At 39.7% G+C, this 13,908-nt stretch overlaps 1 protein-coding gene across 1 annotated transcript; it reads left to right on the forward strand.

The window, feature by feature from the left end:
• The first annotated feature begins 6,334 nt into the window (after positions 1-6,334).
• On the forward strand, positions 6,335-13,849 carry rpa2 (replication protein A2). The gene is made up of 9 exons (NM_001006794.1): positions 6,335-6,377; positions 7,112-7,218; positions 7,583-7,684; positions 9,317-9,430; positions 9,551-9,625; positions 9,822-9,935; positions 11,739-11,858; positions 12,051-12,145; positions 13,421-13,849. Exons 1-9 carry the CDS (start codon positions 6,362-6,364, stop codon positions 13,503-13,505), a joined length of 828 nt encoding a protein of 275 aa, NP_001006795.1. The 5' UTR covers positions 6,335-6,361; the 3' UTR covers positions 13,506-13,849.
• Positions 13,850-13,908: the final 59 nt, after the last annotated feature.

Here is a 13,908-nt window from a genome sequence, read left to right on the forward strand (position 1 = left end):
CCAGTCCCACATCTACATGAGCCATTGGGATAAGGATTTTACCAGCAGGATTTTGCATTTCATATGCCATTTGTCATTTCACTTTTGAGGCATTTCCTGAGGGGTAATTTTAGTTTGCCCAGGGAAACTATACATCATTTTTTTTCAGGACAATCTGGGCTTTCTAATGTTTTCTATATTTCTGTGTAATTCCACTTTTGTAAAATGATTTAAAGGGAAAGCTTGGGCTAGAATATTTAGCACTATAAATAAATCCTCTAGGGCATCTAGAACAAATGAAGCCATATACAAACTAATTACCAGATGGCATTACACACCAGCAAAATTAAAGAGAATGTACCCTAATACCTCAGATACCTGCTGGAGATGTAACAGCCACATTGGCCCGCATACACATATTTGGTTAAAATGTCCGGTGTTACAACAGTTTTGGTCAGACATATTACACACTATAAATCAAGTTACAGATTTCAACTTTACCATAATTAGATAACTGGGCAGCAAACTGGAAAATGAGGTTCAATGTTGATAAGTGCAAAGTTATGCACTTTGGTAGAAATAATATTAACGCAAACTATCTACTGAATGGTAGTGTGTTGGGGGTTTCCTTAATGGAGAAGGATCTAGGGGTTTTTGTTGATAACAAGTTGTCTAATTCCAGGCAGTGTCATTCTGTGGCTACTAAAGCAAATAAAGTGCTGTCTTGTATAAAAAAGGGCATTGACTCAAGGGATGAGAACATAATTTTGCCCCTTTATAGGTCCCTGGTAAGGCCTCACCTTGAGTATGCAGTGCAGTTTTGAGCTCCAGTCCTTAAGAAGGATATTAATGAGCTGGAGAGAGTGCAGAGACGTGCAACTAAACTGGTTAAGGGGATGGAAGATTTAAACTATGAGGTTAGACTGTCGAGGTTGGGGTTGTTTTCTCTGGAAAAGAGGCGCTTGCGAGGGGACATGATTACTCTGTACAAGTACATTAGAGGGGATTATAGGCAGTTGGGGGATGTTCTTTTTTCCCATAAAAACAATCAACGCACCAGAGGTCACCCCTTTAGATTAGAGGAACGGAGCTTCCATTTGAAGCAGCGTAGGTGGTTTTTCACGGTGAGGGCAGTGAGGTTATGGAATGCCCTTCCTAGTGATGTGGTAATGGCAGATTCTGTTAATGCCTTTAAGAGGGGCCTGGATGAGTTCTTGATCAATCAGAATATCCAAGGCTATTGTGATACTAATATCTACAGTTAGTACTAGTGGTTGTATTTATAGTTTATGTATGTGAGTATAGATTGGTAGGTGTGGGTTAGGTGTGCTGGGTTTACTTGGATGGGTTGAACTTGATGGACACAGGTCTTTTTTCAACCCTATGTAACTATGTAACTATGTAACTATGTAACTATAGAAGAACCGGCCCCAATATTACTGAATATATATCCAGGTAAAAACGTTCTAGTAAATCCCTAATCCCAAGAAAGTGGAAATCCACAGAGGCACCCACCTTTACCGAATGGCTAAATAACACAAATGACATTAGACAAATGGAGGAAATCAATGTATGATACATAATAAAAGTGCACACTACTGGAATATTTGGACACCGTGGTTAAATTACCTAAACTCTTTATAATGGTTAATCTCGGTCATTCAGATCAGCTCTTGACTTTACAGAAAATTGCATATAGAATTCTTACTGTATAAATGAATACGTAGATATGACTTGTTGAATGCTATTGCTAAAAACTCAATTGTTAGAAACGAAAAAAATGTACAATAACAATGTTCCCCTCCCCATACCCTCCCCTTTTCCTTCTGTACCCTTTCCCGTATACAAAAATTGGAAAATAAAGAATTGAAAAAAAAAAAAAAAAATGATTTAAAGGGGAAGGAAAGGCTAAGTCACTTGGGGGTGCTAAAATGTTAAGCACCCCCAAGTGACTTGAATCGCTTACCTCGTACCCCGGGCTGGTGCCCCTATTAGGAGAAAACCGCACCAGCCCGGGGCACCTGGGGCGATTCGCTTCCGCCTTCCTTTCCCCTAGACTCCGAGTCCGGCGCATGCGCAGTAGAGTGAAAAAGCCGACTTCTCTGTTAGGCTAATGCCACACGAGGCGTAGGGCTGAAATTTTCGGCAAGCGGATAAACGCTTGCCGAAAATTCAGCCCTACGCCTCCTACTTGTGCCTGCACCCGAATGAATGGGATACGCTTGGGTGCAGGCACATGTAGCCGATATACGCATGAAAACGCAAGACTTTGCATTCTCTCGCGTTTTCATGCGTATATCGGCTACATGTGCCTGCACCCGAGCGTATCCCATTCATTCGGGTGCAGGCACAAGTAGCAGGCATAGGGCTGATTTTTCGGCAAGCGTTTTTCCGCTTGCCGAAAAAAATCAGCCCTACGCCGAGTGTGGCATCAGCCTTAAAGTTCGGCTTTTCACTCTACTGCGCATGCGCGCGCAGCGAGAGAGGAAGGAGGAAGCGCTGCAGGTACCCCGGGCTGGTGCTGTTTTCTACGTACAGGGGCACCAGCCCGGGGTAGAAGGTAAGCGATCTAAGTCACTTGGGGGTGCCTAACATTTTGGCACTCCCAAGTGACTTAGCCTTTCCTTCTTCTTTAAGGGTCTAAATACCATCTTCTCTAGCCCCTACTCATTACTGGTCAGCAGCAATCCGGCCCCCACACCAACATGCCCGGTGAATAGAGCTCCAACAGGACTCCCGGTACCCCAATATCCCAGTTTGGGTGCCAGTGTGTATGTGCTGTTTGCTGATCACCAAGATGGCTGCTGGGAACAGGTGGGGGCCAATGCTGTCAAGCAGCTCTGTAGTTCTGGACCTGCTATGGGGGCACAGATAAGTTGGGGCAGTTGTGTCAGTGAAGTGATTAAAGAGGGGGCACTGCTGCTAAAACTAAAAATTTGCCTGGGAGGCTTTACTTTTCCTTTTAATAAAAATGTTTACAATATATTAACACAAAATTTTATTATTGCCTCATTGATTAAGCTAAAACCAGCATAATCATGCAAATGTGAGGTAAAAACTTTTTATATATAAGATATAAATTAAACTTTTTAATCAGTGTTTTACTTGTTTATAAAATGTTAATGAGGCTTTTTGCACCTATTGTTCTACGGTTAGGGCTCTGGCACACGGGGAGATTAGTCGCCCGCGGCAAAACTCCCTGTTCACGGGCGACTAATCTCCCCGAGTTGCCTACCCCTGCCATCCCACCGGCGAACATGTAAGTCGCCGGCGGGATGGCAGACGCGGCGGCGCGATTTAGCGAAAATCACCTAAAAAGACTCGCGAGTCTTTTTCGGCAATTTCCTGAAATCGCCCTGCCGCGTCTGCCATCCCGCCAGCGACTTACATGTTCGCCGGTGGGATGGCAGGGTTAGGCAACTCGGGGAGATTAGTCGCCCGCGAACAGGGAGTTTTGCCGCGGGCGACTAATCTCCCCGTGTGCCAGAGCCCTTAGAGAGAGACTTGTCCCCTAACAATAGGCTGCTATTAATTAATAATAGGCCATTAAAATGTTAATGATCCCCCAATGAGGCCCTTAGGTGTGAAATGGAGACTGGGGAAAACAAAACAGAAGAGCTTAGAATTGGTCTGACAGAGTTACACTGAGCTTTACTCCATTTTGAAAATGTCGGGAAAAAATGTTGTTAAAACGTCATATAAATGTCGTTTAAACGACAAATTCACAAAAGTGTCTGTAAACTGTCTTTCTTTCACCAAAAACCGAAAAGTGGCGGTTGAGTCAGAATTTAGGCGGATTTCTGTTTGTGAATCTGGAGAAAGTGTTTTGCACCACTTTTTCCACCACTTTTACTCCAAAAAAGGGTTACCTCCACTTTTGTGAATTCCCCCCTAAGCCTCCATAGGACTCAATGGTACTCGACAGATCAAACCTGCCAATTTTTTTTCTGAAATAAAACTAACCTAAGCTCATAAATTGTGAATTATACAATATACGTTACTTTCTAAAAATATGATTTTTTTTTCTGGGAAAATTTCTGAAGACTCGAATTTTTATAGAAACAATATCAGAAAAATCTTGTACTTGCGAATACCCATTTGTAAATCTCGAAAAATATCTAGAAGTAAAAGTTGATTTTTTTCTCAAAATTGTTAAGTAAATGTGCCCCAAAATCTTAGTGCCATAATCTTGACAACTAAAGGCAACAGTTTTTGTCCACCTAATGCTTTTTTTAGTCAATTCTGCCAAAGATAAAACATAAAAATTAGAAAATATATTTGATTCATTATTTGGTTAAATCGTTTGTGGTATGTACCAAAATAAAAAATAATTGATGGGTAGTGTATACCTGCAATACAGTCTACAGTTTTATGTTTTTATATTACTGACTGTGGCTTCAGTTTGTTCACTCTGTCCGTCATGCTTCTCTATCACACATTTATCACACATTTTATGTATATATATATATATATATAACTTTATTACAAGGGTACGCGGCGCTGTACAATCTTACAATATACACAATTACACACAGGGAGGACAAGTGATCCATACCCCCCAACTGTCCCGCTTTTCGCGGGACAGTCCCGCTTTTTATGGCGCGTCCCGCTGTCCCGGGTAGTTCCATGAATGTCCCGCATTGCGGGACATTCATGGAACTATCCGGCACAGCAGGATGCCCTTGCTGTAGCCGGATGTTCTTGCTTCGTCGGCTGCTTTTTATAATGTTGCGCCTGTGGGTGTGACGTCATTACGCACGGGGCGCAACCTTATAAAAGGACCTGTCGCGCAGCGCAAGGAGAGGCATAACGAAGCCACAGACAAAGCGCCTATGGGAGGTACTGTGTATAGGGGGCTACTGTGTATTGGGGGCTACTGTGTATTGGGGCTACTGTGTATTGGGGGCTACTGTGTATTGGGGCTACTGTGTATGGGGGGCTACTGTGTATTGGGGGCTACTGTGTATAGGGGGCTACTGTGTATTGGGGGCTACTGTGTATTGGGGCTACTGTGTATGGGGGGCTACTGTGTATTGGGGCTACTGTGTATGGGGGGCTACTGTGTATTGGGGGCTACTGTGTATGGGGGCTACTGTGTATTGGGGGCTACTGTGTATTGGGGGCTACTGTGTATTGGGGCTACTGTGTATGGAGGGGCACTGTGTATTGGGGGCTACTGTGTATGGGGGGCTACTGTGTATGGGGGGCTACTGTGTATGGGGGGCTACTGTGTATTGGGGCTACTGTGTATGGGGGGCTACTGTGTATTGGGGGCTACTGTGTATTGGGGGCTACTGTGTATGGGGGCTACTGTGTATGGGGGCTACTGTGTATGGGGGGCTACTGTGTATGGGGGGGCTACTGTGTATGGGGGGGCTACTGTGTATGGGGGGGCTACTGTGTATGGGGGTACTGTGTATGGGGGGGCTACTGTGTATGGGGGTACTGTATATGGGGGGGCAAAACTGGTACTTAGTTATAACTCACTGCCTTCTCTCTATACTTTTTTTCCTTAGGTCATTCAGTATGAGGGTATAGCACATTTTCGTCTGCACTGCCATTTTATCTGTATAAAAGGGGTATTTTTTTTAAATGGGGTGTGGTAATTGGGGCATGGCCACAAAAGGGGGCGTGATCAAAAAATTTGCCAAATCTTTTTGTCCCTCTTTTCATTTTTCAAATGTTGGGAGGTATGGTGATCTAATAAATAAATATATATAAATGCACAGGGAGTAAGTGCCATGTGGTATGAGACACAGTAGTAATGAGGTCCCTGCCCCGTAGAGCTTACAATCTAAGTTTATGGTACATTTATGGTTTAAAATGTTTTTTTTTTTCATTTGCCTGATGTTGTTTGGTTATTTTACTATAGCTTTATGCATTTAAAGCTCTATCAAATAAATTTTCGGGCAGCTTTAATATTAATAACTAACTTAAGCTGTTGCTCTCCAGATCCAGACAGATGATACACATACCCACAAGATAAAAAAAAAAGTCACCAAATGCGTGAAAAAAGAATAACAACATCCTTCACAAGCTTCAAAAAACACTATTATGGTTATTTATGACAGCAAATACGAAGACATTTTTAGTTAAAAAGAAGCCTTAGCCCAAATCAAAAACGGCTATTACTGTAAACGTTACAATGCGCCGCCAGTAGTAAACATGGACGGCTCTCCTGTGACGTCGTTTCCCGCGACAACATAGGCAGCTTCCAATATGGTCTCAGCCACCGAATTACGGAACTGCAGCAGTGGTTTTATTGGCTGAGACGGCTGAGCATATCGTGGCCTTCAGATTTGATTGGCTGGGCTGTGGAGCGCGCCAAGAGTCCTTGTCAGGAACAGCGGAGATAGAGAAGTAGCAAAAGAGCTGCAGAAACATGTGGAACAACCACGGTAAGGGTATTAGACAAGTAAAATAGAATGTGCAATATATATATTGCGCTATTTTTGTGTTTAATTGCGTGGTGAAAGGAACAAGGCGTTGTAGTAATACTTCGTCAGGAATGATGAAACATATTCGGTGCGCAACGAAATCTGGTTAGCGTAGTGATGCTGCAACACTCAGTTAAATGTATTAGTTCTAGTGGCGAAGCATATTACTGCGCCATGAGTCCTCTTCTGAACGAAATAAAAATACAAAGGTGGGTATACACGTATATGGCTCCTTGTGTAGGAACTGTACATTAGGCCCATGGGCCGACAGGTTGGAGGACTCTAGGATTTGGCCCATTTATAGTTGTGGCACTATCGTTGCAGTAAAAAAAAAAAGTTATAGAGGGGTATTCAAAAATAATATTTTAAATATTGTATTTACCTTTTAACTCCTATAAGGAAAACATATTTTACCTTTATCCAGTTAGGATTTTAGCTGTCTGTATGGCTAAACATTAGGCATGATTATGTATTATTTGGATTACTTTCACTTATTTGTAAGCCTAGGATAATAGGGAGGGGCGTACTATAATTGTTATCCTTTATTTTGTAGCACTGGCATATTCCACAGAGATTATACATCAGACCCTGCTGCAGTGGAACATACAATACATGTTTTTATTACATTAACATATATTCTTCGAAATTTTATAAGGACCCAATTAACCTGCTTTTTTTTTTTTTTTTTGTCGCAGGTGGATTTGATGGTGGGTATGGTGGCTCTGGCATGGGAGGAGGAGGTTATATGCAGTCTCCAGGAGGCTTTGGGTCTCCTGCACCCACTCAGGGAGAGAAAAAATCGGTATGTTGCCTATATTATAATATCAAATTGCACATTTGAATATCCTTTCTAAATTTCTCTAGGGCCTGATTTAATAGATGCTGATATGATTTAGCTTTAAAAGTACTACTGATAACATGACAACATTACTGTAATGGGATCTCTTATTTATAAATCCAGAAAAAATATTGAAATGCTATATTCCATAGGGTCCTCTTAAATAATTGTTTTAATTTTCTTTATTTATTTTCCATAGAACTTTTGGTTCAATTCCATTTCTTTTTGCTAGTATTTAGAAAGTAGGCTTAATTGATGTTGATATATTTGCAAGATATAAGCTGAGGTTTTCTTGGAAAATATATATTGTACTGTAATTATTTTTCAGAGGTCCAGGTCACAGCAAATAGTGCCATGTACTGTGTCACAGCTACTGTCAGCAACACAAAATGACGAAATGTTTCGGATAGGAGAGGCTGAACTTTCACAGGTTAGTATCACTCACTGTCTCGTATGTATGTATATATGTGTATGTATGTATGTATGTATGTATGTTTGTGTGCGTGTATAATAGCAAACTAACTGAACAGTTATGTCTCATGTCTCCTCTTCTTCAAGTTGCTGGCTATCAAACAGGTTAGAGAGCTATAAAGGAGGAAGTTGTGTTCTGTCTATTATGGTAGTCATCTATTCACTCCAGCCTTTATAGCAGTGTTCCCCAACCAGTGGTTAGTGAGCAACATGTTGCTCACCAACCCCTTGGTTGTTGCTCCTCATTGGCCTCAAAGTAGGTGCTCATTTTTGAATTTCTGGCTTGGAGGCAAGTTTTAATTGCATAAAACTCAGTGTTAAGTGAAACAGAGCCTTCTACAGACTGCTAGCCAGCAAAGGGGCTACCAAATAGCAAATTATAGCTTTTGTACCCCCAAGAACTTTTTCTATGCTTGTGTTGCTTCCCAAAACTCTTTTACCATTTGAATGTGGCTCACAGGTATAAAAGGTTGGGGATCCCTGCTCTATAGATTAGGTTTTTGGCTAACTATATTCTGCATAGCTTTTCTGTTTTATTATATTTATAGCCAGTTTTATTTTTGCACTGAACTGTTCCCTTAAGATCAGCACACATTTTTTTGTCTACTTATTGCTGTGTGTAGGCAAAATCCCTTCACCCTTATCTGAATGTGCCTGTTATAGTAAGAGATCAAATTGTCATCTTTGATAAGGAAAACCATAGGTTACTTGGAATGCAGTTTATGTTTATATCCTAAATCTTAGGTACAGGTATGGGACCTGTTATCCAGAATGCTCAGGACCTGGGGTTTTCTAGATCTTTCCGTAATTTGGATCTCCATACCTTAAGTCCGCTAAAAAATTATTTAAACATTAAATAAACCCAGTAGGGTTTTTTTTGCCAGTAAGGGTTAATTATACCTTAGTTGGGATCAAGTACAAGGTGTTGTTTAATTATTACAGAGGAAAAAAAGTTTTTTTAAAATGTGAATTATTTCCTTAAAAGGAAGTCTATGGGAGATGGCCTTTCGATAATTCGAAACTTTCTGAATAACTGGTCCTATGCCTGTATTTCTTTTTACATCTCACTCGAGCCACTGTTTTGCAGTGGTCTTTGTGCTACCTCAGAGAACAGATAATGCAGGTTCTAACTATAACAGGAAGAGGTGTTTTGGTAAAAGACACAGCTCTTCCCCTTCATTGACTGATGTGACTTAGAACACGTGCATGCCACTGTTTTTTTGTGTGACCCCCAGTGTATCATATGAGTTGAGGTGCTTTATAAGGAATTATCCATGTGTTGTGTGTTGAATAGTTGTATAGGTATAGTTCCCCTTTAATATATGGTCCTGTTATGCATAACCCCTTAATATTATTTCGCTTGAAAGAAGAATAGTGATCCAATAAATACCTTTTTACTAGTCGGCTATTGGGAAGATTGTGCATTTAGGTGCCTATATACCCTTGGTGGAATGTGAACTTGAAATACTTTGTTGTTGTTCAAAGAGGAACCAACAAGTAATGTAATGTGCACCATATCTCTTGAAATAGATATGCCTATGCTAATATTTTTTTTATGAAAGTATGTTTTTCTTCTTTTTTTTTTTTTTAGGTTACTATAGTCGGCATTGTCAGGCATGCAGAAAAAGCTCCGACAAATATTCTTTACAAAGTGGATGATATGACTGCAGCACCAATGGATGTCAGACAGTGGGTGGACACAGATGTAAGATATTACTGTCCTGTTTCAACTAGATTTCTTTATATTTAAACCATGGACAATTATATAACTGCTTCTAGTTTTACCACTGTAAAATGTGCAAAGTCCCAATCATTTTCTTTGCAGGAGGCAAGCTGTGAAAATATGGTGGTCCCTCCAGGGAGTTATGTAAAAGTAGCTGGTCACCTTCGTTCCTTCCAGGTAATTATTTTAATGAAGCTTTTACTTCTGGAACAACATTATTTTTGTTAGAAAATTTTCTTCATGAAAGCACTAGCTGTCCTAGTGAAAATACTGTAGCAAGGCAGAGCAGAGAATAAAATTTATATTTAGCCAAAAAAGAAAATGGAGGACTGGAAAATGTCACTGAGTATTTAAAATTTGTATATCCTTCCAGAACAAGAAAAGTGTTGTTGCATTTAAGATTGCTCCTGTTGATGATATGAACGAGTTTGTTTCTCATATGCTGGAAGTTGTTCACGCTCACATGACCATGAATTCCCAGGGAGCGGTAAGTTAAAATTAACTCTTTACCCTGCTCTTAAACAGCTGGTTAATAGGCAGAATTCAAAGTAATGATCAGGGAAGCATACTTGTAATTTCTAGTCATCTTTTATTTTTGTTTATAATTTGCTGGTTCTCTGGTAAAATCAAAGAAAGGTAAAAACTAAGTAAGCTTTAACAGAAAGGTCTATGTAAATACACTTCTCTGAAAAAAGATTAGTTGTGTCTGTAATTCCTGTGCCAGAGACACGCAGCTTTCTGTTCTCTGCTCTTTCCTGCTCCCCCTCCCTCAAGAATGCTAAGAACTCACTCCCCCCCCTTAGGAATGTGGATATGAGCCAATCAGCAGGACGCTAACTTACTAAGTTAGTCTAAGTCTAACTAACTGAGCATGTACAGTTTGTTCTGCATGTCTGGGCAGGAGTGAGCCATTATGGGAATCTTTTTTACACAGCTCAGCGTTTTTTCTTCCGGTTTGGCTTCAGATCTTCTGAACAGGTGAAATATGGGGAAACTTAAAGGAACTGTAACACAATTTTTTAAAATTCAAAATATCTTTTTAAAATACTTTTATTAGAAAATATATCATGGAAAAATTACAAAAGTATAAGTGGTTTTCTTGAAAATTAACCTTTCCATTAATTTATTGAACTCAGGCAGCAGATCTCCTCCAACTCTCGTAGCAAGCTTCCGGGCAGCACACCCCTCCTCCCCCTCCCTGTGCAGGCTTACATAGCGATCCGTTGTTACAGGCAGGCAGTCTTAGCTGTCAAGTAGAAACGCTCCGTCCCCCATCCCTCTCCCTACACAATCCCCAACAAAACCATAAATCACTCCAAAAAATGACCCCGAAGACTCTAAAGAATGCGGCAAGATAACTTCCGGATTAGCACGGAAGCCAAGGAGTCGCCGTATCGCCTTTTGAAGGTTTGCCCAGTAAATCAGTTGTAATATAAATTATTCAAAAACCACTTATGATGCTGCAATTTTTCCAAGATACATATCTTAATAATAGTATTTAGAAGGCATATATTTATTAAAACTGAAATATTTGTGTTACTGTTCCTTTAAGGGCACTATTGAGACAACTGAAGGTATGCCTGCAGCTTGGGATTAACTCTTTATTAGCCTTTCCTTCTCCTTTTATAAGCTTTTCTGTAAATTATAAAAGCTTGTTTAAATGGCTCACAGCACTGTGAAGTGATTATTTATCATGGAGGTGTGTTATGTGCTACATATGATTAACATAATTATGAAAATTACAGTATAGATTTATAGTTAGTTACACCAATGGCTACTATGTTACTGCAAGAGAAATACTCCGATAGAAAAACTGTACCTTTAATTATTAAACAGATAATTTAAATCATAATTAGTGACCATTAAAGGATCTTGCTAGATGAATATATATCAGTAAATCCTGCCCTTTTACATCTTGTCCCTTGAACCACTGTTTTGTGATGGTCTGTGTGCTCCCTCAGAGATCTAACTTGCATGTTTGTGTCTGAGCCGGGGGTGGCCTTTAGTAATTTTTCTATTCAGGATTATTCAGAGGCACACATTACTAGAAAAGTATATTTTTATGGAAATGTTTTTTTTAGATGAAGCAAAAAGTATGGGCTCTATTATGCAATATATTTTAAGAGACCTGCAATTTTAAGGTATAGTTTCCCCTTCAATATTTGTGTTATAAATGTCACACTTTTAAATATTATTCTTGAATTTTTGGAACCTGGATATGTTGGCACTTCATTTCTTTGAGAAATTCTTGTGACTTTCAATTCAGATTCAAACAAACTCCTTTTTACAGCCTTCAGGAGGCGGATCAGCGGTGGCACTCAATACACCTGGACGCCTTGGTGACAGTGGTGGAGCATTCTCAGGTGGAAATGACAATGCGACAAATGGGCTGACGCCACATCAGAGCCAGGTAACTGAAAAGAAGTCGGTGTCCAAAAAAAGAATAGTGAGTAGTTTGTCATGGTCCTATAGAAGCTGTGGATACTAGAGCAACAAAAAATTATGGATTTACCTTATAAAAGAGAGAAATAAAAAGCGTTGCTTCAGCAAATTGCACTGCAAACAAAATTTCCCTAACATTTGTATTTTTGTGTTATTGCAGATTCTTAATTTGATCAAAAGCTTCAAAGGAAACGAAGGCATGGCTTTTGAAGAACTGAAAAATAGACTTCATGGAATGAATGTAAACACAATTAGGTATGCAATCCTCACAAAACTAGTCATGTCTAGATGTCTAGTATGGATGTATTTATGTAGGATTTTAATTTACGCAGGAATAAATCCATTTAGTCTTTGTTTCTTAAAGTGATACTGACAGCCAATGAATTTTTTTTATTTTTTACACCTGCTGTTGTCTTTTAACTTGTATCAGCTTCAAATTCCTTATAAACTAAATCTGCGTAGTTTTTTCGCTTCATAATTATGGTAGCACGAAGTACAGACCCATGTTTGTTCCCCTCTTCCGGGTTTTAATTTAAATGCCTTCCAAGTGAATAAATATGCCCAATCACAAACCTGCAATGCCCCTTCTGCTTTCAGCCGGTGTGTGACAAGCTCAGCTTCGTTGTCTATGTGTAATGGGGAGGGGGAGGAAGAGAGAGCCCTTAGAAGCAGGCAGGCAGGTACGGGAAAGCTATTTAAATTCTTCGTGCGACGCAGGCAGGCAATGGAAAGATCAAGCCTGCTTGCTATCTAGTTCACAGTGTGAGGAGGGAGGGGGAACTCTTTGAAGCAAACGGCAAGGTGAATCCACCCAGTTTATGACGTAGTCCTTTTGACAGATTGAGAAGCTACAGTCTGGTTGCCAGACAGTCTGTTTCAGGATCTTCAGGAGGATTTATGTAGAGAAACAGGAGTTTTAGGAAAAAACAGCATGACCTATAGATAGGTTTGGAAGTAAGAAATTTTTTGGTATCCGTATCACTTTAAACAACCTGGATGTAAAGTTGTGTGAATTTTTTGTGAAAACAAGGAAAAGCTTATTAACCAGAGGATGCAAAAATGTTAGGCATCACCTTTGAATCAAATCTTGTTTTTTCTTAAGGCATCAGACTTGGGAGGTTTCTAAAGAAGCACTGTCTTGCCATCTTACCTATTGCCAGGGATCCCTTGCATAGGCTTGCGCTTGAGCATGCACAGTATAGTAACATTTTCCAGCTTTTGTATACTGACCATTCCCAAGCATAAACCTGGGAATTAGAAGTAAGATGGTCGTGTGGCACTTAATAGGTCCTGGGCCGGTGTGTTCTTTTTCCAGAAAGGAGTACCAGCCAGGAGAACATGATGTATATTGATTTAACTCACTGGGAGGCTGCATAATGATTTAGTAATAATCGGCCTTCTACCATGAATTTTATATTGCATGTGTAGATACTATATGTTGTAGGTTGGCCCCCAAAGTTCAGGTAACAGACGGCACAGAGCTTTGTTAATTGTAGCAAATAATGTTTTATTTCCCTATTTATTTTTCAGGCAAGCTGTAGATTTTCTCAGCAATGAAGGACACATTTATTCCACTGTTGATGATGAACATTACAAATCAACTGATGGAGACTAACAAGTTACATTTTCATTTGTTGTGCTTTGCATATTAAAGAATAACATCTGGTTTAATTGTAGAAACCTTTGATCTTATATGCTAATTATGTGTATATATACTTAAACAACTCATTTTTACTTTACTGTAGACTGTTGGAAAACAATGCACTTCAGAAAAGCCTAATGTAAATATTACTACTACTATTACTAAGTGACATCTAAAAATATGATTGTCAGAATTAAACTTGGTGCAGAAATTAAAGATGTCTGTGACAGAATACACAACTGAGTTTAATACACTTACCAGCAGTATTTTGGAATATATATGTATATCGTAATTAAAGACATTTTTTTCCCCCGAAATAGTCAAATTGTATACTTTAAACATTTTCCAGTGTGCTATATGGAAAAGCTTGGTGTCA

This window comes from Xenopus tropicalis, chromosome 2 (genome assembly GCF_000004195.4).
Source record: "Xenopus tropicalis strain Nigerian chromosome 2, UCB_Xtro_10.0, whole genome shotgun sequence".
NCBI lineage: Eukaryota > Metazoa > Chordata > Amphibia > Anura > Pipidae > Xenopus > Xenopus tropicalis.